We start from the raw sequence: 25,296 nt of genomic DNA, 5'->3' as shown, positions 1-25,296 counted from the left end.
TTTTTTGTGTATCATTCGTGCTCAGTGTTTATTGGCGAAGTTAACAACAACAAAAAGGATGCCATAGACCTCACACAATTAACGAGCGCAGCAGCTCCCTGCATATACCACACCTTCCATCTCAAAATTGGCTCGACATGCAATTCCCCTTTTTTTTTCCCGTCCTTGCATTAGAAACGAGCCCTTCAACGGTGTTTTTAAACAGTCACAGTATGCACTAGAACGTGTTTTTAGGACGCTTAAAAGGAATTAATCCACACGCTCTGCACGCCACCGCCCTTTTTTTTGTAATGCATAACAGCCAGAAGTGGGCCACAATGCACATGCAACGGCTTGCAATGCTAATCCATCATTCTCCTAGAAAGAGAGAACTAAAACAAAAACATGCCGGTATGCATCTTCTACATGGCATCCAAATTGCTTTCAGAAAGTCAAGACTCAGTCCAACAATTGGATTCAGCTTTAGGCGACCAAGGAAAGATGAACAAATTAGAAGTTCAGTCCAGAAATAGATACAACTAGTCACACTTGACAACCGTTTTTCAGCCCCCCGACCCACGAAGCAACAGCACAGTTCTTGCAAGTCCACACTGTCCAACGAGCACGCACAGGCCACATACATCCTGAAACACTGCGCGTCTGCTCTTCACGGCGGTGCGTCCAGTCTGTCATTGGTCATCAAGTCCAGTGTTTTGAGTCCATTGTTTTCTTCTTTTTTTTACAAGTCCTAGGAGTCCCAAATTCCATGTCAAACAAACACAAGGAGTCCATCCAATGATGCCAGTTCAGGTTTTTTTTTTCTAGTCCCTTCTTTTCGGTAAACCCACCGACTGATAACAATTTGTGGTCAGTTCCATTTTCCCACAAAACAACAAGAGGAGGTCCGGGAGGCTGTGCAAAGTTCACTCACCTGCCCTCAATCCTACTAACAAGAAAACAAATGACATAAGAAAAGCAAGAAGTATCCCAGAAAGTCCACGTGTGTACCGCCACCTTAACCTTTTTTTTGAACATTTTGCCCACTATAACCATCTTTTTTTCTTGCTTTGCGCTGCGTCAACAACCGCATGACAGGAGCTGAGAACCAGTGAGGTAGAGAAAAAGAGAAACAGAGCGGGGGAGAATTGAAAACCACGCGCACAAGCCACATGAGAGAGCAAGAGTACAACGGCAAGAGGGATTAAAAGCTCATGGGATGAGAGGGAGAAATCATTGTTGCCAAGCTTTAGACAAGTGGCGGCGGCAAATAAACCTAGGGAAAAAAATAAAAAAAGAGGCAAGAAGCTCCAGTCTACACACATTGCCCCCGCCAGCCCAGCCTGTCCCCCTCGAGACATGCCAAGGACCTTCCCCTCCTCCAACTTTTTGGCAGGAAACTCCGCGACAGTACCTCCCACCAGAACCAACGGCTGTTGGTTGGCGACTGTGCAGCGCAAGAACAAGGCTGTAAGAGGGCACGGAGAGAGAGAGAAGGGTAAGCACTCTGCAGGGTTTACAGAAATAGAGAAGAGAGGCCCATGGTCCCTGCCTCCTCAGCAGAGGGCAGCACAACACACGAGGTGCACGCGCACACAACTGCACACGCACGCACGCACACAGCAGAACCACACAGAACAGGGCGTTGCCACCTCTGAAGATGAAGAGCCCCTGGAGCACAGAGCAGGTGTCACGGTGGCGCTTTCCAGTCATCGTCGAAGGGATTTTCGTGGCAAAAAAAAATAAGAGGGGGTCTTGCGAAGGGGAAAGGGAAAGAGAATGCCGCCGAAGAAGGCTCCACTTCAAGAGCTGCCTCACCTGCAGTAAGAGATTGCACAAGGGCCCACTGTAAGGACAACAGTACTGTAGCTACTACAGTGAAAGCTCGTTAATTCACAACTCGTTAATTCATTCAAAAATTAGCGCCACCACCAATAATTCGAACTGCGCGCCGCCAAGCGCCATTGTTGAAAACCACCATTCGAAGCTTTCACGGCTGAACGACGGGTGGCAGAACCGTCGACACGCTGGCGTAGTTGGGAGACTGGGCAGGCTAGGCCTTTTTCCTTTGCGTAGCGAGCGACTCCGAAAGACAGTTGGTGTTGCGAACGCTAGTTTTGCACGCCGCTTGCCTTGAGCTTGCGTCCGTGAAATGTGTTCGCGCGGAAAATACTGTGCCAAAACGGTGCAGGAGAAAGTGGATATTTTGCGTGAAGTGGACCAAGGAAAGATCAGCAAAGTGGAAATCGCGATAAAGCATCATATTCTGCCAAGCATGTTGTCGACGTACGTACGCAATAGAAAGGCCATTGAGGATGCATACAAATCAGATTTATCCAACCGCAGAAAAAGGCTACGATCAGCAAAGTATCCCAGGTTGAGACTGTAGCCATCACATGGGTGAAGGAAATTAGAAGCAATAATATACCCCTGAGTGGCCCAATCATCATGGCGAAGGCGACCGATTTCACCCTGCGCATGAATGTGCAAGACTGTTGCCTCCAAAGGATGGTTCCACCGCTTTAGAGACAGGCATAAACTTATCTTCCTGGTGCTGTCCGGTGAAGTAAAAGAAGGGGATGCGGAGACTTGTGCGACGTGGCGAAGCGGTGCCCTGCGGCAATATTTAGACAGTTTCTCGGCAGAGGTCATATTGAATGCCAATGAAACAGCTTTGTTCTACAAGCTTCAACCGGACAGAACTATAACATTCAAACGGGACAGCTGTGCTGGCGGTAAGCGCAGCAAAGAGGATTACCGTTTTGGTCTCCGCGAATATGACCGGGATGGACATGGTTCCCCTTTTTGTGATTGGGAAGTCCCATAAGCCCCGGTGTTTCCAAAACATCAGAACACAGCCAACTGAATATGCCGCCAACAACAAGGCATGAATGACGGGTGAGTTGTTCAAAAAGTGGCTACTGAAGTTTGACCGGAAGATGGAGCTAAACAACCGACAAGTTTTGCTCATCGTCGATAATTGCTCGGCGCACAAGGTCGACGCCGAGCTGAAAGCTACCAGATTGGTGTTTCTGCCCGCCAACACGACTGCAACCCTGCAGCTGATGGATCAGGGTGTCATTAGAAACATGAAGTGTTTCTACAGGCGCCATATGCTGGAGCGCATGATTTTGTGCCCTCCGCGTTTCAAGCGCATTCATTTTTGCTCACTAGCATTCATTAGAATTTTGGCTAATTTGAAATGGCTTAGTGGTCCCGTGAAATTCGATTAACGAGCTTTTACTGTAATTCATGACACACAAGCTATATATATATATATATATATATATATATATATATATATATATATATATATATGTGTGTGTGTGTGTGTGTGTGTGTGTGTGCGCAATGTTTTTAGTTTAGGGTTTAATGTCCCAAAGCAACCTGCGCAACCTATGAGGGACGGAATGCCGCAGTTTAGGGCTCTAAAAATTTAGACTACCTGGGATTCTTTAAACGTGCACTGGCATCGCACAGTACATATGAGCCTTGATTTTTGCCTCCATTGAAAAGCAGCTGCCATTGTCATGTTCTCAGCATGCACGCAGAATATGACGCCTGGGTGTATAGCTTAACTTGCTCACACAAAGCCAACAAAAGAACAGGGTATGCAAGGAAGCTGCAGGTTCACTGTCCACTCTGCACTTGTGACACAAGCTGAGGGCACCAATGCACAAAGATTGACACCTCTTTCAGGCTGTTTGTAAAAAAAAGAAAAAGAGGGGAAGGTTGAAAAAATAAATTCCAGCAAAGCAATTACAACATCACTTCTCAGAGAAGTCTTGGCAGAACTCACATAAATGACAGCATTGCATGACTATTCTGTGGAATACTGCGCTACTTGATATACAGAGACAAATGGAAGACGACACATGAAAGCTACTTGATATACAGAGACAAATGGAAGACGACACACGAATGAAGCACTTCATTCGTGTGAAGTCTACCATTTGTCTCTGTATATCAAGTAGCGCAGTATTCCACAGAATGATCAACCAACTGGCCCCCGTGTTTGCATTATTTGCATGACTAAACCATGAGAAAAATTGTGGTAATGGAGTGGGTAAGACTACACGCCCATATAAATTGCCCAATTTCTGCATTTTCGAGCTACCTAAATAATCTTCACCAGTGAGGAAGCATGCAATTTCACGTGTGCTATTAATAGTGAAGTTTTGTTAACATATCACAAGACACTGAAGTGAAACAGGCTTCATTTAAATACAGTACAACCTCGATAATTCGAACTCTGTTAATTCGAAATCCCGGATAATTCGAAGGTTTTCTACGGTCCCGTATTTTCCAATGTAAATTCGGCCAGATAATTCGAACAGGCAGCCTGCGCCAGCCCGGTTAATTCGAAAATTTGGACTGCTATGCGGCAATGCCTGATCCATGTTTCGCCGCAAACCCGGCGAAACGACGGCCCTACGGAGCCGCGAGGCAAAGCCACATAGTAATGGTGATGATTTATAGGCGAAGCGCCCCAGCCGGAGCACTCTCTGCACAAAAATCGGTCCACAGTGCGCCTCGCGCACCACCGAAACACGCGCCTGCAGAGGAGAAGACGTGCTTCACTGCAACACGGCGGGCATACCGGTTTTTATCACGTGACCTCGCCCCCACTCCATCCCTTGGTGTGCTTCGCCCACTCTTCCCCCGTGCCTCCGACGCTGCAAGTACGCCACCACCACCGCCGCGCCGGTCTCGCCTGCGCCATTTCTTTGTGTTGTGCGCTGTGGTTAGGGGTCGGATACTGTGCCGTTTTTTTGGGCGGGACTGTGCAGAAGTGCTAGCTTTGTGACCGTAGCAGTGCAGAAATGCCAAAGTACAAGACTTTAACGCTGCAGCAGAAGTTCTGCTTGATCCAGAAAGCAGGCAAGAGCGCTTGTTCGAAGACCGAGTTGGCCAAAAGGCATGGCGTGCCCCTCTCGACGTTGTCCACAATATTGAGCAACAAGTCAAAAATACTAGAGGCTTACGGCAAGACCTATTCTTCGATGCGGTCATGAGTGCGGGCTCCCACGTATCAAGATGTGGAAGCAAACTACCGGACGCGGCAAACCAGCATCTCTGATTACTTTCAGTAGTAATTCAAAATATGCCAAATAAAGGTAACACGTTCCTGTAACGAATTTTTTTGCCTAAGTCTTATTTCTTGGTGTGTTCGGTTAATTCGAAAACCCGTTTAATTCGAAGATTTCTCGCGGTCCCGATGACTTCGAATTAACGAGGTTGTACTGTACACTACATTAGATGAACATGCTTCTATGTTGGTTAAGTAATGGTTAAGTAATTCACAATAGAACAAACCAACAGCTCAAGCAACAAGGATAAGCAAATAAGCTAAACGCCTGATGGAAAACATTTTTCAACCCCAAACAAAACAAAATAGCTTCAAAATAATGAAACCAAACAGCCACGAGGAATATGTGGTGATCTTTTTTCAGCATGATGACAAGTAGTATCATATGCAAGCAGTGTCACAATGCAAAGCCAACAATGCAGCCAAAGCCTTTTCAGCATGCTTACTAAACAGCATCTCTTTCCCACGCAGTATAACTCCACAGTGCCCTCTACTCACTAAACACTCAAGGGAACAGACCTAAGCAGAAACACACGAGTGTGTAACTCAGAATCAGCAGCTAGGTATACACTCTTCCTTAATGGAAGAGCGTGTGGCACTACTCGACAGTGGCCTCTGGGTGCATCATTCTCCCTTAGACCGTACAAATGCAAAGAGAACATGGCTCTACTCACCACGCCTGTTGATGGTGGTACCTCGACTGCATGTGGTGGTTGCTTGTTGGCATGGGCATCTGCTACAAGGGCAACAAGGAGAAGTTAGCCACAGAGGTATGTTCACACAGCCATATGCACGTTACCTTGTTGTCCTTCATTGTGTCCGCAGCTTTCAAGTGGTCGAGATTGGGCAGCAGTCCTGGCTCTGCTGCATGAACAAACAGTGCATTCAGCACCTCTCACCGCCCACTGGCGACAATTCTCAACAGAAATACGAATCGGCACAGCAAGCCACTGCCAAAACCCATGTTACAAAGAAATGCATTCAGCTAAAAAGGGACAGGACAAATTGATAAACAACTGCACGGGTCACTTTCACCAGAAGTGGAGCATTTGCAAGTCTGCAAAGTCAAGCACAGAAAATCAAATTCAGGCATCTACCACCAATGCTAGCTATTCTCACAAGATAACAGTGATGATGACATCCTTTCAACCATGAACATTTGAGGCCAGACTCGATTCCCTTTACTTCAACCTAACGACCATGGGGTTTCTGACCTAGTGGCACGAAAACAATTCTTTATATCCGATTTTCCTGACAACAGATGTGCTCTTGCTCCCGAACATACATGAACAAAGCCAGAAAAGCTATATAAGCACTTTCCGTTTTTAAGAGAACGAAAGTGGAAGAAATTTGACCTCACCATCTCTTGAACTAGCTTTTGCACACAGCGTAGCAAAAAGCCAACTGAAATAGTATGCCCTCATCACGCTACATATGCGGTACCCTATCGGCCAATGTTAAGACTGTTCACTGAAGGTGTTTGTTTAAAAAATCGCTACCGCAGAGCTAGCCAGGCTCATGACCTTACTTCACCTGCCCGCTAACTCTCGATTGTTGTGTCCTCCAATTGAAACATCCAATCTCTTCCCACTCAGAATCCTTACAACAAACCATAAACATGCACATATTCATGGTTAATTGGCCTCAGCCAACAGCTGCTATTATAGGCAATAATGAGAACCAAAACTCTGCAAGTACACTAGTATTTCAACCTATACAAGCTTTTCCTTGCTATTTAACAGCTTTCCTTATCAACAAAGGCCAATTTTTTTCCAGCATTCACTCTAAAGGTAAATATATGAACCTAACAAATTCTTAAAGGGAGAGAACACTGGAATTTAGGTCTCGATTTTTTTTTTGCCGCAGTGGAAATATTGATGTCTAAAATGTTCGATTCCATAACGATTTTGTTAGAAACGCTGTAGAAAATTTTTACCGGGAATTTTTCAATCTATGCGTGCGCCCGTTTTTATGTAGTCCGATGCTGGAAACCATGAGCAGCGACCGCGATGACGACTGGTGGCCGACAAAAAGACGTACCGAAAACAAATATAACTTTCAGTCGCCAGACAGTAATCAGACATTTGTTGCGCAGAGTAACGTCCTTTTCAGTTTCACACTCAATTCTTTTACGGCACAATAATGCACGCCCTCGTCAACGAAAGGTTTAATGGGCACTGTCATTGCTTCATTCACGAAACTGCAAACACTGCGGCGCCATCTGGTGGCAAAACCTGAAATCATACCTCTCGCGGTGCGAAAGCAGAGGTGGCTTTTATTTAAGGACACACTGGAGAGAACGCAAAATATAATAAATTATGGCAAGCACTCCTCGAAGAAAAAAGAACAATGTGCAGTTACGAAAATCAGCGATATTTTGCTGACATGTAGTCACGTTGGGGTCTACATTGAAAGTACTAGGGTTTCTCCGCAAGATAGCGCCTCGGTTGTTTTTATGCAACTAACAATGGCAAATTAAAATTGTAAAGCCTCTTTTCTTTGATATTGTAGTGCTCGATCTGGTACTATATGAGGCAAGATCTTTTCATCTCCACCATAATCTCATGACATATTTTGGCCAGTGTTCTGGAGTCTCATGAAAGGTGTCAAATTTAGATGTCAACCCAATTCTCATTTTTTTAATGCCACTACAGTGCAGCTAGCACATCAGGGTGGAACAAGTTTTTTTTTGGGGGGGGGCGGGTAAATACACTACTACATAAAAAAGGCATCGGCTACAAATAGATTTTCACACTGCAAGCTGCAGCAATATCACACAGTAACAAGCTACCAAGAAAGACCTTGTGCCAATTAAAATGCTCTTTAAGATAAATACGAAACAACATTTCGTGCTCTCTGCTACCAAAAATCATGCTTGATGTAACGTAGCCACCCTTTCTACACGTCACTGTAATAGGACCACCATAATGCCAGCTAGTTATGCCTTGCATAGTATGTTCCACTTTAAGCTAGATAAATAACCTAGTACAATATTACATTTTGAAGCCTTAAGGCAAAATAAATAACCAAATAAAGTAAATGACATTTAGCCACCATTCAAAATGGCAGAATTAGAAGGCACCATAGCAAAAGCTCAGGATAACAATGAAACCAAGGGTGTGACACAGTGCAATGGCTGAACTGCATGGGTGTTTGTAGGTCAGCTTTAAAGGGCCACTGTCCAGGGAAGGACCTTTTAACCGAAGGAGCCCAGTGTTTCGATCAGGTACCGGAGATAGTCTGTGCAAAATGCTACAGTGACACACGTGCCGCAAAGCAACGAAAATACAAATCAAAGCTCTCTCATGATCTCCTTCAGGAAGCCAGCTTTCCCGTTCCCTGCGCTGGCCTGTCGAGCCGCAGCAATGACGCATTTGCCGAGAACGACATCCATTGGTCCGTCTCGCTGTCTGAGGGTGAAGAATGGGTGTCTACCGCTCGCTGCGCGCTTTTCCCTCGCCACGGTCAGACTGAATACAGCGACGCGCGCTCCCTCGCCTTTTTTTTTTTTTTTTCACGCACGCGGAATGCCACGCCCCACCTCCTGCCAAACGCGGAGGAGGAAGGGGAAGTTGTCTTGCGGAGGCTAAACGACCTCGGGCAGGAGAGTGAAAAACCTTTGCGAGGGAACGGAAGGAGGGAAGCATGCCAGAATCGGGTGATTGCGGTGGCTGTAACTGCATTATTAGTTACTCTTTTCAAAAACATTTTGCAGCCTTGCGTTCTGGGGGCGAAACCTCGCAGTCACCGGGAAAGAAATATTTTCGACTGGAGGGTGGACAGTGGGCTTTTAAGGGCAAGCTGTAGTATTGCTGCATCGAATATATCAGATTCTTGCAAGGGACAAATCCTAGCACTGCTCATTGCTCGTAATAAGCCAATGTTTTGCACATCAAAAGTGAACTTGCATGGCTGTTGCCAGGACAGATGTTGTCAACTTTCATGGCTGCTATAAGAACTATTACTATTAACTCACATATGTTGATATCATACTACAAGCACCTTCCTGTCAGTAATCCATTGAAGATAATGCTTGGCGATATCTGTTGCTACACTATGCTGGCTGGCGCATTTGCAAGAGTATTTGCTGGCGTGAAATGGAAGCTTCCAGCTTGGGGCCTTGATATGGACTAGGACAAGGGATAGCTGTAGTGCTCCGATACCCTTGAGAAATGACTCTTCTGTAGAGAGTATGTGTGTGAAATGAAATACGCCACAACCAATGTCTAGGTAACCAAAAAAAAAAAAAAAAAACGAAAAGAAAAGAAAAGAACATTTCTACAAAGGCCTCTCCTATGAGCTACTGCCGGAATGCTACCGCAGGAAACAGCTGATTAAAAGGATTTAATCTATTCCAGCCGAAACTCTGCTAAGCACTGTGGCAAAAGTTGGTGCAAAACACGAACACCAGGAGAATCAAGGCTTCAATCCTTGCGACGGTAATTTGCCGGCTACATCCACTGGTCGGCTGGAGATGTGGTCAGTCCCACCGCACCTGCGTTCGCTTCCCACAGTGGTGGAGGGTCATGCACGCTGCAGTTGCTGTACTTGCGAAACACTTGCCACACTTTACTTGCCAGATGCTTTCATAAAGCCTGATATCACCTGAACATTTAAGACACTTTGTACATAACTGCACACTGCAAACTTGCAGCTTTGTCTCAGTGTGCTTCAGCTAGTACTAATCTCCAATCCAAGTGAATCTACCCTCCTCCATCTTGCTTTATGAAGACAGAAATTGGTAGCACATCTTTTCCTGCCTTCTTGCCAAGAAGTTTTCATCTTTATTCTTATAGATTTCTTGCATCATGAAAACAAAGTGGTTCCATGATCTCTAGCATTTCCAACTATTTAGACAGTTTACTGCAATAAATTTTGTAAGGGGCAAGTAAAAAACTTCACCACTGGTGCAACTTTTTAAGGCTTGGATTTGCTATTTAAGCAGAAAAATATTACTTCTGAATCGTAACGGTAACTCCAACATGTGTGAAAGGGTAAAAAAAAAAAAAAAGAAGAAATTTGGATGTCATCATTCACAAAGTAAAAGAAGCACTGTCATGTACACAACTTGTGGCAGGAGGGATCTATGTCACTCTCAAAGCCTCAACCATTATTTGTGCTCATTCAATAAACCAAAAATTCTATCTAAACAATGCACTTCCCATACCGCAAATTAGCACTGTTCTCATTGGAATTGCAAATGCCATGAAATGGGGAAATCCTAGTTAAAAAAATATGCAGCCCTTCCGCAAGGCTAGTCCAACACCAGCTAGTATCAAAACTGACTACTGCTGCTGCTTTAACCAGTCACTCTGTGCTGCCGAGTTGCCTACACAGTAGCACGCAACTACAGGAATAATGCTCGACACATTCATTTCATGCTCGCACCAATGATTGCATGAGTGCTCATACAACAAGTTAGCTTTATCCTTATTTGACGTGACAAGCAACCCTAGTGCCAGAAAATTATAATTTTATCGAATGTGATAGCTGGCAAGAGACCTTGCTAACTTTGAAAGTTTTTGTCCTATCACAGTTAAAATATATGAGCATCTCGAAAACATTCGGATGAGCACCCATACAAGCCCCCCCACCATACATTACATTGCAAGTCAATAGGAGCACACACAGTCTGCAAACTTTATTCTGAGTTTCAACTGTCGAGATAAAAATTCCCAAGCAATAAAGACAGTAGCCGGAGCAAGAGAGGTGCCCATATTTTTGGTAAATATTACATGTGAAACAACAGTGATATTCAGCTGAAGAGTTTCAGTGGTTAAAAGCAAAACTGGCTAACTGACCTAGCCTCCCTTGAAGCAATCAAGAAAATGACTTCAACTGCTTCCGGCCACTGTTTTTCTTTGAGGGCAGCCAGCAAAAACATGCCCACATGACAAACAACACCAGCATCTTTCTCACCATTTTGTAATTTTGGATAATTTAAAACAGGCCTATGCCCCTCCTCCCATTTTGTCTCAATGGCATAGTTAGCTAGAAAGCCAGGCTGCACCTCACAGCAGAACACAAACGCTTCTAAACAGATGGTTCGAATGTGATAAAATGGGCACCATGATTGTGGACCCCGCACAGCTTCCAAACAGCATGCATCAAAAAACGAGCAGGCTAAAAAAGTACACAAACTTTCACCAATCCACCAACATAAGCTATCCACAGAAAGTTTGCAGATGCTCAGTCAACCTGCTATAACCTTGGCTGTAAAGCAACCAAGAGTACATGAAAGTCACACAAAACCCAAGCCACTCCCCAAAAGTGCACATAATACAATGTCTGCAACATTACTGACTGCCTGGAAGAGAGACACAAGGGATGGGAGCCAGACCTGGTCCTCCTGCAGGAACCGACGGAAACTCCCGCTGTTCGTCCTCCTCCTGGCGCTTTTCATAGTGGAGGAAATCGTCAAAGATGGACGTGGTGTGCCTGAAGCCGTGCAAGATTTTGAGCACTTGCCGGCCCTTTTCCGGAGGCACCTCCTGGGTGTCACGAGAGTTGGTCACAGGCTTATTCTCGTTGTTCTCAAGCCGGATGTGCCGCAGTTGCGAGTTGGGCACGTCCTTGACGTACACCCAACGCACACGAAACTGCCCCTTCCACTTGTCCTGGGCCCAAACCGACGAAGAGGCCGTGTAGTCCACCGGAGACACCATCTCCGCCATGCCACAGAAGTGGCCCGAGCCGTTTACGCTGAAGAATAGCAGCACAGGGCCCTGCGCATCACGGTACGCAGCATCCAGCCGCTTATTACCATGCTCCGTCGAGCACCAGATGGAGTACTTGATGGAACGGTGGATGTCGTCCTCAGAGTAACTCTTGATGATGAAGTACCGTGCCCCCTTTGGCTCCAGGTCAAAGTCCTTGGGGTTGTAGTTGTTCTCCAGCCGCAACTTTTCCAGCACAGGATGCGTGTAGCTGCTCTCAGGGGGTGGTGGTGCCTGGCTCGCCCACGGTGCCGCATTACCTCGGGGCTTGGCCCCATTCTTACCCTCCCAAGTGCCAATGTCCATCGGGTGCTTGCTAGGTGCAGCTGCAGGCAGCAGTGGACTCTTGCTCTTCACTGCCTTCGGCTTGGCCGGCTGGCTGGCCACTGATGCCCATGAGAGCTTCTTGTCACCACCAGCCAGCTTCTTGGGGTCCTTGGCATATGGCTCCTTGGTTGCAGCAAAGTCCTTGTCTCCTGTGCCCAGGGCCAGAGACCGTAGCCCCTGCTCGAGGTGCTTCAGCCCCCGGTCCATTCCTGTCTGGTCATAGTCGCCCCGGTAGTACTCTTCGGGGTAGCCCTTGCTTGCCGCTGCTGCCGGCTGGCCGGAGCTGGCCGCTGTCCCCCATGTCGAGTAGTCGCCACCACTGCCCGGAAAGAAGCCAAAGCCCTGGCCATAGCCCGCAAAGCTGTTCTGGCTGAACATGCCAGCGCCACCATCAACGTAGTGCTGCGGTGGCTGCTCGCCACCTGCCCCCATTTGACCCCCATAAGAGCCGAAGAAGCCAACAGGGTCACCACCATTGCTCCAGGCACCATCACCAAGGCCCTGGTTCAGGTAAGGAAAGGACATCGACGCATAGTAGCTAGGGATGTACGGTTCGCCAAGGTTGGATGTCGACAGGTGGGGCTGGTAGGTAGTCTGCTGCTGTGCCGCTGGCTGGGGCTGCTGGTTCTGGTTGCGCCACGAGTCAAACTCTTCATCCTTGACCATGTCCTTCGGGCCGTTGCTCACTGTCAGGACAACCAGAGTGGTGGCAATCAGAAACCAAAACACACTGGCAACCACCGTACAAGTCTAATATAACACACGACAGAGACCTCAAATAATAGGCGATTTTAACCAGGCACTATACCTGCCCAAAGCAAAAAGCGTTCTTTCAATCCACACAGTGCTCAATACTTTCTCACACACCGGTTAAATAGTGAAGGTGGCATGAATAGAACTCTAGCAGAACTTTTCCAGCTTGCAATGGTGTAATACACACCTTGAGGCTTGCAATACCGGGACAAGCCACTGACCGCCACTGATACATACGCCAGCACTTTCAGCAGCTCAGTACATCCGGGGCCGCATCATACACCATAAACATGTCACAAACATACCAATCTATCCTGTTGCTACCAGTGAATTCTGGCCAGAGCACATATCGACCAAAAGGAGCAGGGCTAATGACATGCCAATGACAGTTTTAAGGCGTTCACTCGGTCACATTATAGCTGTCAATCGAATGATGTCATGATGACATCATCAGAAAAATAAAAATCCTGTCTCCACCGGGAACTGAACCTCCATCCATCGAATCCCCAGCCCAGCGCTTAGCAAACTGTGCCATGCCCAGGATCGTGAAACAAACACATTATAACTCTCCTTGTCTACAGTAAGGATGATGGCAGCGATGACAATGGCGCTGAAATTAGTGATAATGACAATGATGACCTTAAAAATGATAGTGATCCTGAATTTAGCTTTCGCAATTCTGCAGTGTAGATTCCACAGTGCTCTCGGAATTTTTTGGTGATGTGATCATGACACGACTGCAGAGTAATTTCGCACATGAATGACTTGGCACCACTAGTTTACATCTGAAACTATGCGACAAAATGTCTTCTAGTTCCAGATGGGCTCCCAAATTCATGGTGACTCAAGCATGGAATTTCAATGGAGTAGATGGCAGTCATTCTCATCTTTTCCACCCCTTTCAGCACTATGCTGTTTTTCTCCAGCCACTACACTCCCAGGCAAGCAAACGATAATAATGTCTGCAAAAGTGCCACTAGCAATTCATCACGAAATTCATTGCTATGTGGGTTTCATATCAAATAGGCACTCCCAATCATCAGTACACTTCCTGTGTGGTGAACTTCTCAAACGAAAACAGAGCAACATGCTGCTACGCAATCAGAGTGAGTGCATATTCACTGGCCTGGCTGAACACTGTCCTACAAACCGGCGACACTCAGGCTGTGGTTTGCGACACATTATTCAACTGCAATGCACAAAGCTGCATGGTGCAGGATTCAACATCCAAATTTGTGAATACGCCCTTGAGTTTTACTTCCACCTTGTTGGGCACCTACTAGCTAAATACTTTATTGTCTATACTACACTTCATACATCAAGTGCAACGCAGCGAAAGCTACGCAAGTAGTCCGCAAGAATAAAAAAGAAGGCGTATCACTACGTGCTCGTTTTGTGGCCGAGTGGTTTCTGCGGAAACAGGCTCTAATACGAGCATACACATTTCCAATAACTTGCTTCGTGTGCCTGGACATCTTTGCAGTGTGGATCTTATAGCGCGGAGGGGGCGGCTGGCAGGGTTGCGGGGCAGCGAAAACGCAACACGAATGAAAACGACAAACAAAACATACAAATTCACCGAATCCGATCCTTTCTCCCTAAAAAATGGTGCTTTTTATAAAGTTGATTTCAAATGTAAGATGTAGACCAGATAGAATTGGCCGAGATATCAAAGGTAATCAATAAGCGCAAGGTGGCCAATATAAGGAAGTATACCATGGAGAAAATTGAGCATGCTGTAAAGAACGAGGGAAGCCTTAAAGAAATTGGAAGGAAGAAGAAATTGGGCATAGGCTAAAACCAGATGTATGCGATAAAGGACAAGGCGGGCAACGTCATCACGAATATGGACACAAGATAGTCGAAGTAGCCGAGGAGTTCTATACAGATCTCTACAGTAGCCAAAGTAGTCAGGACCGTAATGAGATTGGCAGTAGGGAAAAACAGTCAGACATTCCACCAGTGACGAAGGACGAGGTCAAGAAAGCATTAGAAACTATGAAAAGGGGGAAATCAGCTGGAGAGGATCAGATAACTACAAATTTGTTGAAGGACGGGAGGGATATCGTGCCAGAAAAACTGGCCACCCTGTATACGCAGTCCTTGGTGTCATCGACTGTACCGGAACCATGGAAGAACGCAAACATTATCCTCATTCATAAGAAAGGGGACTCTCTAAGGACCTTAAAAATTACAGACCATTCAGCCTACTGTCTGTTATGTATAAGGTATTTACTAAGGTAATCGCTAATAGAATCAGGACAACCTTAGACTGCAACCAAGCAAAAGATCAAGCAGGTTTTCGGAAACAGTACTCTGCTATCGATCATATCCATACCATCAATCATGTGATAGAAAAATGCTCGAAATATAACCAGCCCTTATACATAGCATTCATTGATTACGAAAAAGCATTTGACTCAGTTTAAACCTCGGCGGTGCGAAATCAGAGAGTAGACAAGCCATATGTGAAAGTGCTGGAAGATATACCGGGTGTCCCAGCTAACTTGAACCAAGGGTTAGAAAATAATATATTTGAGGTAGGTCAGTGAAACCAGTGGCATACAACTGCCAGCCTCCTTGCGCACTGCAGGCAAAATTTTGTTTCGCAATTACTTAATTGGCTAATTAAGTTAATTTTTCTAATTTATTAAATTTCGACTTTAGACCAAAAATGGAAATGGGAAATTTGGAGAGCGCCTTCAGAAACCCCCATTCCAGTCATTGTGATAACGAAAGCATCACGCATATCTTTTTTTCCAGGCTCAGAAGAAAGCCCGCGAAATACAAATTAAACCACGTGACTAACTCATTCGCGCGACACGATTGTGGTGCTCTCAGTCGTGGTTTGAGTGAACAAAATCAGCTGCGCCCAAGTCTCCTCGGCCCCGTTAAAGCGGCAGGACAATATGCCTGCGATGGCTTCTTCGCCCGCGTCAGACAGCCAGTCCATGTGACGATGCAAGTAGCAGCGAGCACGGCGAGCTTTTGCATCAGTTTCTATCCCATCAGCGAACATCACGGCAAGCAGATGAGCGATAAGGTATCAGCCACTGAATCTGAGCGTACAGGCCCGGGTAAAGGTGCAAGATGACATCATGTATGTGAATTGACTTATATTCGCGCTCGCACCTTCCTTTGCTGGTACTTTATTGCCATCTACCTGTGGTGACGTAGGCTGCTGGGATGCGCAGGCCTTGCCAAGATCTCGGTGGCGACGGGCAAGTTCGAGCTCGCTCCAACCATCGCCAACATTTCAGCCTGCCGCTGCAACAGGACCATCAGGTCACGGCCGCAGCTGATTTCGTTCACTCAAACCACGACTGAGAGCACCACAATCGTGGCACTCAAATGCGCTAGTCATGTGGTATTATTTGTATTTCGCGGGCTTTCCTTTGAGCGTGGAAAAAAAGATACACGTGAAACTTTCTTTATCGCATATAATGGAATGGGGGTTTCTGAAGTTGCTCTACAACTTCCCAATTCACATTTTTGGTCTAAGGTGTATATTTAGTAAAATAGAAAACTTAAAATAATTAGCTAATTAAGTAATTGCAAAACAAAAAATTGCCTATAGTGCGCAAGGAGGCTGGCAGTTGTATGCAATTGGCTTCATTGACCTACCTTACATATTTTATTTTTTAACCCTTGGTTCAAGTCAGCTGGGACACCCGGTATATAGTGGCTGCACAGCAACCATAGTTATGCATAAAGAAAGTAACAAAATTCCCATAAAGAAAGGTGTTAGGCAAGGAGACACGATCTCCCTAGTACTATTCACAGCTTTCTTAGAAGTATTCAGAGACTTGGAATGGGAGCAGTTAGGGATAGGAGTAGATGCAGAATACCTCAGTAATCTGCGATTTGCTGATGACATTGCCTTTAAGTAGCTCAGGGGATGAATTGTAAATAGTGATTGATGACCTAGACAGGAAAAGTAGAAAGGTAGGCTTGAAAATCAATATGCAGAAGATTAAGGTACTGTTCAACAGCCTCAGGAAGGAACAGCAGTTTACATTAGGTAGCGAAGTACTGGAAGTAGTAGGCGAATATTTCTACTTAGGACAGGTAGTAGCCGCAGATCCGGACCATGGAAAGGAAATAAGAAGAATAAGATTGGGATGGAGCGCATTTGGCAAGCACTCGCAGATTATGACTAGCAGCTTACCAGTATCGCTCAAGAGGAAAGTATACAACAGTTGCACCTTACCTGTACTCACCTATGGGGCTGAAACGTGGAGGCTAACCAAGAGGGTTTTACTAAGTTGAGGTCAACCCAGAGGGCTATGGAACGAAAAATGGTAGGGGTAACATTAGGAGGTAGGAAGCATGCAGAGTGGGTCAGAGAAATAACTCAAGTTACCGACATTCTAGTGGAAATTAAGAAGTACAAAGTAGTGCAAAGAGAGGATAACCGATGGTCGCTTAGGGTAACAAACTGGATTCCAAGGGAAGGAAAGCGTAGCAGGGGGCGGCAGGAAGTTAGGTGGGCAGATGAGGTTAAGAAGTTCACAGGGGTCAAGTGGATGCAGCTAGCACAGAACCGGGTTAATTGGAGAAATATGGGAGAGGCCTTCGCCCTGCAGTGGGTATAGTCAGGCTGATGATGATGATGATGTAACATGTATTAAGCTTGCAGACAAAGCAACTATTATTTCCTTTCGTCAAGAGCAGGCACTATTTTTCACTGCGGATGCGGGGAGCGCAAACAAGAGCTCTAGCTTTGGCAGTGTTGCACTTGATGTATGAAACTGAGTATAGTGTTGCGAATTCGTCGTACACTGTGAGCCCACACTCATGAAGGCCGCAAAAGAAAGCGCGACAACAAAGAACCGTTAGCAGCCAATGCTTTTCGCTACACCACACTAGCACCACTGTAAGGTGTCGCTCGTCTGACTCCTCTGTTTTGCACTGCAATACTCAGTGATGGATCGCCAACTAAGCTGCACCCTTACCTTACTCTGCAGAAGCTGTGCGAGTAAAAAAATGCGAGACATCCAGCCAGTAGTCCTCAACTTTCATCTTTTTGCAATGTTGGCAGGAAAGAAATGCAGAATATCAGACTCAAGGCCTTTTAGTTGGCCCCTCTAGACAATTCTAACCAGCTGCAAAAAATTTGAAGACAACCATTACCACAAATCCATGAGATACTGATATCTCAAACCTTAATGGCACAAGTTTTTTGTCTTGCTTTAGAAATGTGGGCACTTAAGCTAGCATAATGCCAGGATAACAAATTTATTTGATGACTCCCTCAATTTGGTCATTTGGGCAATCGGGCACAGGCTACACGCTTCAGTTTTCTTGGCGGACTCACATATATTTAGCATGCATTTCCTTTCTAATGCAAGTCCAATAATGCATATATCCACCTTCTAGAAAGAAGCCAGCCCAGAAGAGATTGAGAATCATGAGATTAGTCACTATGTGACTAGCAAAGTGCAGTTATGCAAACGAGAACTTGCAAAGTCGCACAGGAGCAATTAACACTGTTGCATCATACACTTAACTGCAGAGCTTAAGTTCGAGACGACTTTGATTTTATTGCTTCATAGGGTTTTACATCCCAAACCGACTCAGGCTATAAAAGACGCCGTAGTAAAGGGCTCCAAAAATTTCGACCACCCGGGGGGTTCTTAAACGCACAGTGACACGCAAAGCACACAGGAACTTTGCCTTTCGCCTCCACTGAAAAGTGACTGCCGCGGCTGGGTGAGACTGTGAAATCGGTTTATGAAAGATGGCTGTAGAGCAGCTGTAAAATTTTGTAATAAAATTATGGGTATAAAACTTGCTGCCAATCTTCTGAATAGATGCAGCTTTCATCAGAACTAAAAAGCATCATGTTAGTTTATTTCAAATGATGTACCTTACAAGTACCTCACAATGTATTGAGTGCAAAGCATTAAGTTTTGTATGTTAGTAACAACTGCTATGCTATAACATTAGATTTATTTCTTTTTTTCTATCCCACGATATTAAAATTCCCACCCATGAACCTTCTTTTTTTCTATCGTAAAAGAAATGCAGTTAGGCTATTATTCTGCAACGAGTCATGAAAAAAGCATTGTCTGACATATGTACAGAATTTTGTTTGCTCGTATCGTATAGGCTTTGAGAAAACGGTACAGGTGCGGACAGAAGTTAACAGAGCGCCCACCCCAATAAAAAACAGACGAGCCAGCTGAAAGCAAAAAATCGTCACGCACTCAGTCCCCCTGCCGGCGCGACCCTCCCTTTTCTCTGCATGCCTTGTCACTGTCCCGGCGTCACTGTCGCGATAATGATGATCACTATCGGATAGTCACACTCATTAGAGCAAGCAGGCAGTTTAGATGCGCGGACCAGGACCACTGCTTGATAAAGTACAGTCGGTGGAGGCGTCGCTACAGTTCAGCTGGTTCAGCCGGTTTAACCGCTTCGTTGAGACAGTGGTAGATGCATTTCTCGTGCAGATGACCCGCGTGTTTTGAACTTTTGTTGGTGCCGGGACTTGTTTGTGCCTACCTGTCCACCTGCTCAAAATACTCGAGGTGCCGCCGCAAATTGGATTCGTTTAATACAGTTACTGTTAATGATTGGACATTATTACATTCATGGGGTGGATGGTACCTGTCTACAGATTATTTCCACAAGTGTCCGCATGCCAATAAGATTGATACATACTCAACTGGCAACTACCAATTGCCGTATTAGTTATTAGATATGGCCAACACCGTGATGACTCTCAAATTTAGGTGCCACTTCGAATGTTAGGCAAACTGGAGCCTGAAAATTTGACATGGCCCGAACTTTACCAAATGTGGTGTTGAACATAATTTGACAATGACCAAATCAGTGGTTCCCTCGTAGATTAAGAGGCTACATGCAAATATGGCCAAATGATTCCTAAAATTGACTTCATCTGAATTTGACAGTTTGCGAGCAACATAATGTGACTTTATGCGACATTCCTTTAACAGAAAGGCAGATGATCTGCCGCTTCCTATCTTCTGGGATCTGAGGTGGCATATCGAAATACTCGTGAAAAGCCTCAATCTGTTTGAAACAAAATGAGCGTGGACTTCAGGACTCCACGAGCTATCGCGGCACGTCACAATTTAATTGGAAGAACCCCCAGCAATATTCGCATGCAGAGACAGCCTTGTTTCTGGAAGGGGACCGGTCGAACGCTTTAACGTGCCATACTGGAATGACGTTGCTGTTCACAGTTCGTAAATATGTCACACACTTCGACACGCAGCAAGTCCGTGGCCGGCGTAACCAACTGCCAGAAGCTACATTCCATACCTTCTGTTTTTCGGTTTATTTAGCTGGTCTTCAACATGATCACATCAGAAGAATGGCGCGAGCTGCCAGCCACAGAAATCGCAAGATATCAGGCCCTGCAGTCGGCGATAATAATCGGGACTTGCCGCATGCACCGGCCATATCACTGGCTGCGTCATGCAGCCAAATTTGAGAAGCGGTCGGTGGTGCGTGAATGGTCGGGTCGCTTCTTGCGTACGCTTGAAATCAGACTTCGTCACCCAACAAATGGTCAAGGTCAAATAACAAAATGAATACTAAATCAAATTTTGAAAATTGTACCTTATGGAAAGCAGCCAACAATTTTCATTCTTGCAATGGTCTCGGCGCATGCGGCTGTGCATTTGATTACACTGAAACAGGTCTCGATCGCACAACCCAGAGCTTCATGCCGTGTATAGATTTCTGAAAAAAATATTGCTTTGTAGAGATTGTCTGCTTTTCTCTCAGTGTATTGAAAGACACCTTCTCGAATTGCAGGTAACAAAATAGGCGGATCAGGAGCTGCCCGTGGACGGTATGTCAACACTAGAAATTCCACTCCCTTGTATAGTTTTACCAACCCTGTTAACATCACGCGTCTGATCTTCGGCTGACGTCCATGCGAAATTTGGAGTCATGTAGTCCGAATTTGGGAGTAGCACATTTAAAAGTTGAGTGCACCACTGACTTTGGCATTGTCAAATCAGTCGGGATACCAAAATTGGTAAGTTTCGACCATGATATATTTTGGGGCTCTATTGTGCCAAACTTTAGGAGTGGCCACCTAAATTCAGGAACCATCGCTGAGATGACCGTAGCTAAGAATTAATATACCATTTATTAGTTGTCGATTAACTATCGATCTTATTGGTATACGGACACCTTCTGCAGAAATATTCTGTAGACAGGTATTTTTTGTCCCATGGTCGTAATAAGCGAACCCAAGTCTGCGCGGCACATTGAATTCAAGCAGAGCTGGTCGGCAGCGAGATACAAATGAATCCCGGCGGCAACGAAGTTCAAAACACAAACGACGCGGGCCTCTCCAGTGGAACTGTGTGTACTGCTGAATGAATGAAGAGGTTTAACTTTATCGCCGCACACGCAGACTTCGCTACCAAGGGAGCGGCCCGCACATCTGAAATGCCCGCTCGTTTCGAAGAGCGCGACCATCCGATTAAGAGTATCACTATCGTGACAGTGATGCGACAGTGACAAGGCATGCGGAGCAAAGGAAGGGTCGTGCCCACAGAGGGAGGGCAAATATGCGTCACGATTTCCTGCTTTCGGCCGGCTCGGTGGCGCGGAGCCTGCTTTTTCTTGGGCTGGGCGCTCCGTTTACTTCTGTCCGCACCTGTACATTGCATAAACCTCCGAAATGCTGCTTGGAAAAAATGCAGTGAAAACCTCTAAAATCTCCTACCTTTCTGCTGAACTTGACCACGAAAAAGTGGAGGGGGCAGGTTTCAAAGCCGCTAATAAGTATAATATATTTTTTGCAACTTAAAAAGTGCACACTAGAAGAATGTAAAAAAGCAATTTTTTTTTTTTTGCATGATGAGAAAATTGAGAATGCTTCTCATAACTCCAATAAATAAACATCCCTGAAATCACAAATGCTTAAACGTTATATACTTTCTAAAAGCTAAAAGAATGCTCTATCAAAGATTTGCAAAATACATTTATCTTTTTTTGACGAAGCAATGCCTCACCACACTTTAATGATCAAGTCTGATTTTTATGGAATTTTTTTTGGTGTGTTAACTGAAAGTTCCTTTTCCAAATTAATGCACACCTGGGTGTTGCACTGAGAAACATAGCAGAACAATCTAACACATTTTTTTTTTGTATGGCAATCTCATTTTTCTCAACGTTATACAGTGTCTACAAACCTTTATATTGGGGACGTGATATGTAGTTAGTCTATGCAATTCTACAGCCATGACTGACGAATGCATGTCGCCAGCACAGTCTAGGTGGCATGCAGTAGCAAGATTGCGCACGACATTAATAAAAATGCATACACTGTTAAAACTATAACTGAGAACACAAAGGCAATTTTAAATGACATAAAACGATTAAATAAACTAAAGAAAACCGATGACATCTGTCAGATACCAACAACTCCAGCGGCAGCACCTCTACAAGTGCAGTGGTGCCTAGGTTGGGTGATTTTTTAAGCATTTTAAAAACAGACCAAGCCAGATTAAAGAAAGTAGCTAATTTATCAAAAGAGCGAAAAGTGGATTGTCCTAAGTTGATATGAACAAGAACTGTCTGTATGATGCTGCAACATAGTCATAAAACACAGTATACTGATTTCAGACGCTCCAGATGTCGGCCACAACAAGAGGACACAGGACGGCGCTCAAAGCTGAACTTTCTTGACAAATTTAAAATACAAATTCGTGCTTGAACAGCATGGTCTACCCTTGTTGCTGCTACGAAATGGTGAGATCTACTAGAATATGCCACAAAGTGTTGTAGACTGCCCTTTATAGAGCAGACAACAGCACGGTGTACAAAACACATTTAAGGGAAGAGGTGGAATGAGACATGTTCTTTGAGTATCGTGTTGTCTGATGAGAAACCCATCTGTGCCAGTTTTTCCATTTTTTTTATGTGGGTTTGTAAAGCAGACTCTGCTACTGCAGCAATGGTTTGCACTTTACGTGGATTTGTAACATTCAGTGCTACCCAGTCCTTACAACCACAGCCACCAAGAAGCGCACATAGAAATTTAATTTCCAGGTGTTGTTTCGCACTCTGGTCTAGCTGCATCCACATGCACAGAATTAAGCTAGTGTTCAGCAAACTAAAACCTGATTATAGAGCCAATTGTCAGCATATACAAAGTGCTGCACTGCAACACAGCAGTGGCCGGCATCACAGTTGTCGAACATTAGGAGAGTCGAAAAGAGCAATGCCTTCAACCATGGCCAGCTATCTAAATATGAATACACATTTACAAAAAATTGAAAAATTTTTGCAAAGAAGGAGAATTAATGTCACCAAGAAAATAATTTTCTTAGGTAAACGAATTTTTCTTTTGAAGCAATTTTTCAAAGGCCTTTCAAGGATGGTTGCTCTTTGCACATGAAGTGACTGTTGCACTGAGCCCACTATGGCTTTGGCAATGCAGATTGGGCAATGTTTTTATTCCTTTTTATCTGTCCAAAAACGTTTTTGTACTTAAACTTAACTGAAGGGGAAATCAAATATCCGGTGATGCCGCTAAGTGTACATTAGCACCTACGGTGGTAAACCCATTATCTTGTTCACTTCTTGGGAGACTAGCCGTCATTAGAATCAAACCATGGATGCTAGCGACGCAATGCGTTCCCTGAATTCTAAACGGACCATGACAATAAACCTCCGAAGCTGATCGGGTGACTTATCACACTTTGCGTACCTCAACTCTCCTTTTACAATGTGTGATATGGCGCCGAACGCTTTTCCCACGACAGTTACGTCACAAAGCTTTCTGCCTCACGTTATCAACGCGCCCTGTCAGCCAGTAGGCATTCCGGCCCGCTATCACCGCAGGCGGCCGACTCTCCTGCAGTCGCTAGGTGCTCGGGTACGAGGGAAGAGGCGTTTATCTCACGTCAGCGGCAACCTGCCCAGCACCACTCATCAACGGGGCAATGTCTGTTGCCAAGCTGTTGCCACAACGCTTCGAATGACCAGCACTCTTCGCCGGCTCTGTACACCACATGCAGCCGTCGCCATCGCGAGCCCAAGGGGCACCAAACGGATGCGGGCGCACCTTAGGGCGGATGGATGTGCCAGCGTGACTCGCGGCCGCGACACGTATTCTCGCGACTTCCGACGCAATAAAATCTTGAAGGCGAACGCTGCACAAACAGCGTCTGTGAGTGGTATTCGCGGGATGGGGCCCCCATACAGCAAACAGCTGGCGGCTGCGAAGGCAGCGTACTACAATGCGCAGTGAACTGCGCGCGGTATGTGCCGCAAGCGTCAACGCGCAAGCCGTTTCGGGCAGTCCGACCGAGCCTGCCTCCACCCGCACCAGCGTGCCAACGGCGGTCGCCGTCCTCTACTTGAGGCGCTGCAACTGTTACGAACACAAACGAGAAAAGGTCGCGGGGATCAACGGCAGTGAACAAAATTGCACCAGAAAAAGCAAGGCGCGTTTTAGGCTTAGAAGAAGCACAACACTGCACCACACTTGCACACGTGCGAGCAGAAGGACGTCGCAACATTGCCGACATCGTGGAAACGCCCAGAAGCCCAATGTACCCGTAGATGACACGAACTCATCGCCTATAAGCAGCTCGGGTCGCTGCGTGGGTCGAACTGCCCCCCACAGAACTGGGCGACTCAGCAACAGGCCGCCACACGCATCCTTACCTGGATTTCCTTGACTTTTCATGCGTTGCATCTCCAGGAATCGGCAAAACGTGAACGAAACCACGGAAATTAAAAAAAAACTGATCGTTCAACTGTCAGCACAAATGCTGTCCCAAAGTCTTCACGTCCCAATCCCACACAGAGAACTTCAGAAAAAACACGAACGTAGGGTAGCCATCTTGGATGTCGTTTGAACACTGCAAGACATCACACAAACCACCGTTGGCCGTCTTGCTCCGACTTTGAGGATAGGCTGGTGGTACGGTCGACACCTCCTGGGCGTGTCTTCTCTTTCCGGCAATTTTTTCCCGCACTGATCTGCGTATGCAGTCCGCGGATGGGCTACAATCGTCTTAAAACCACCACATACGAAACACGGGAACAATGGCGGCTCCTCATGTGCCCGACTCCCGCCTGAGATAGTCACGTGGAAATAAACGTCACTGCGTGATGCTTTCAGCGATTAGGTGAGTAGTCTTCATGCCGCGTTTCGTTTTCGGTTGCCACGAAGCGGTAAGCCTACATATACAAATGTTAAGCGCAAAATCAACACAGGACAGAAGGAGGAAATCACAATACAAAATCTATTCACAGGCATATAAGCATAAAATGACGAAGGTAGCCTGCCAGCCAGAAACGAAAACAAAATTAGAATAAAGTGGAGTAGTGTGCGTATTTGCAATTCGTCTTCAAAAGCCGCTTCAAAAGAAGCAATTGAAGCATGTCATGCGAAACTTTGAAAGTTTTAGTCATTCACTGGTACATTACAAG

General features: G+C 45.6%; 1 protein-coding gene across 10 annotated transcripts; it reads right to left on the bottom strand.

Moving 5' to 3' along the window:
• Ythdf (YTH domain-containing family protein) lies at positions 1 to 24,947 on the bottom strand. 10 transcript variants are annotated; one of them, XM_084600755.1, is made up of 5 exons: positions 24,526 to 24,947; positions 11,370 to 12,794; positions 5,865 to 5,929; positions 5,740 to 5,801; positions 1 to 1,794 (listed from the first exon to the last, which is right to left on the bottom strand). In XM_084600755.1, exons 1-5 carry the CDS (start codon positions 24,554 to 24,556, stop codon positions 1,791 to 1,793), a joined length of 1,587 nt encoding a protein of 528 aa, XP_084456881.1. In that variant the 5' UTR covers positions 24,557 to 24,947; the 3' UTR covers positions 1 to 1,790. The 10 variants fall into 10 exon arrangements, with proteins under 10 accessions (XP_084456881.1, XP_084456884.1, XP_084456883.1 ...); XM_084600758.1 differs by having other exon boundaries at positions 5,740 to 5,798; XM_084600757.1 differs by having other exon boundaries at positions 5,865 to 5,926.
• Positions 24,948 to 25,296: the final 349 nt, after the last annotated feature.

The sequence above is a fragment of the Amblyomma maculatum genome, chromosome 4 (genome assembly GCF_055883805.1).
Source record: "Amblyomma maculatum isolate TAMU_Amacu chromosome 4, ASM5588380v1, whole genome shotgun sequence".
NCBI classification, from domain to species: Eukaryota; Metazoa; Arthropoda; class Arachnida; order Ixodida; family Ixodidae; genus Amblyomma; species Amblyomma maculatum.
The sequence above is the reverse complement of the archived record's forward strand: the minus strand, read 5'-3'. Positions and strand labels throughout refer to the sequence as shown.